The 1,769-nt window shown below is 43.8% G+C and overlaps 1 protein-coding gene across 1 annotated transcript; it reads right to left on the bottom strand.

Moving 5' to 3' along the window:
- Positions 1 to 949: 949 nt before the first annotated feature.
- Positions 950 to 1,506, bottom strand: PPTG_02199 (hypothetical protein; the record flags this gene model as incomplete). Its single annotated transcript, XM_008893218.1, has 1 exon — positions 950 to 1,506. The coding sequence occupies one exon, from the start codon at positions 1,504 to 1,506 to the stop codon at positions 1,066 to 1,068; it is 441 nt and encodes a 146-aa protein (XP_008891466.1). The 3' UTR covers positions 950 to 1,065.
- Between the last annotated feature and the right edge of the window lie 263 nt (positions 1,507 to 1,769).

Below are 1,769 nucleotides of genomic sequence, written 5' to 3' on the forward strand. Positions count from 1 at the left end.
TTAAGACTGATTGTATTTATAGGTAAGCTTAGCTTGGTTTTCTAATATAAACTAGAAGTCATCTATAGTAAAGCTATGTAGATATGCAAGGATTGGCTCCTAGATCCCCTGGTACCATGTACCAGGTATTACAAGAGTGACTGGTCATTCTTCATGTAACTGGGGTACCCCGTTACATTGAATCCCCTCATATAGGTAGGATTCCATGTGGTTGCCCATGTAAATGCGATAGTAAGGATCAGCCTTACAGTCCGAAGACAAATGCCTTTCCAGCTTATTGAGGTTGATCTTGTACTGCTTACCCACAAGCTTGAGGTTGCTATAGGTTGCTAACAAAGACCATCTTACCAGTCCTTCCGCGGACCTTCACCCACCCCATTTAATTGCTCCAATATTTAATCGTTATAGTCCTTAAAGCTCGTATGCGAAAATGCTCGTTATATATTTACAGCTATATTATTCGCGGCATGATGACTTTATAATTTTGAGACCTTCTATCAGGATCGACTTTATATCACTGGCGACTTTTTTCATCACAAACAATTTTTTTTAAGCTAAGTTCGGTTTCAGTGCTAAGTTCGTTGTCGCTTTGATTAAGATCGTTTTTTGGCTTTCGCTTGCGAGCACGAATTTGCATTCGATTGTTATCGTCGTAGCGCTTTTGGTAGGACAAGGGCGCTTCGCGTGTGCGCTGGTAGTAGCGCTTCTGCGCTCCATTAATGCGCTCCGTGTTAGCTTGGTATTGCTCAGGTAAGTATGCCGCCATCTTCGTATATTATTCACTTTATATTTATCAGAATGAAAAATAATTTCAAGCTGGCGCAGCGCAGTATTTTTCTGAATTAGCAAGACAGTTAGAGACGGATAATATTTTTTGAAGAGAATTTACCACGTTCAATTTTTCCAGATAGTGTGCTGTTGGATTAGTAAGGTTTTCTTTAACAGTGGCTGTTTGAAGAGAACCTTTATTTGTGTTATCAACTAACAATAGGCGATTTTTCTTCTTCAGCACTGCGTTCAAATTTCCCAGATACGTTGAAAGCAGCGAAGCGACAGAGCCCCCGCCTATCGTGGTTCGACGAGGGGGCGGCGATCGCCGAACACCTTCCCCGTTTTCTTCCGCAACTTCAGGTATATTTCGAACGCGTCAATGAGACTATCTGGCACACGTTTCTCAGTTACCGAATCCACGGTATGTCCATAGTTTTTCCAGCGCTGGAACACCTTATCGCGGTAATTCGCATCCTTCCCCATTTTAGTCAGCTTCAGTCCATAGAACAAATTTTCCCCGCCAAGCCTCTCTTCATCGTCGTGCTCGGTCATTTTGCCTTCGTCACCCGTCGTCTGGTGGCTTCGAAGGAATCTGTTGTCCTCGCCAGAAATAACACGCGAGGAGTGAACAACGTCCACGTTCGCCACACTGGTCTGATCGGCCTTTGACACTGTCGTGCCACTTGCAAGGAAGGCGCCCGCAAGAACCACAAAGGTCGTGTTGAAGAGACGCATGGCTGGCTGTTGGTTGTTGGTCTTGAGGACTGGTGGAGGAATTGCGGAATGAGCATGCAGCAGATGTACGGCACCCTCTCGAGTAGCTCAAATGAAGTGACAAGCTAATGATTGTTCTTTAGTACTAGAATTTTTAAGTACTTAGGATAGTTGGTAGATAAACTTTATCTTTATCATAAAGAAGCAACTGGGATTTGAAACGATAGGCTTTTGGATAAGCACCCAAGATGTTGATGAACCGAAGTGCCGACCGTAAACCGTTA

The sequence above is a fragment of the Phytophthora parasitica genome (assembly GCF_000247585.1).
Source record: "Phytophthora parasitica INRA-310 unplaced genomic scaffold supercont2.2, whole genome shotgun sequence".
Classification (NCBI taxonomy): Eukaryota; Oomycota; class Peronosporomycetes; order Peronosporales; family Peronosporaceae; genus Phytophthora; species Phytophthora nicotianae.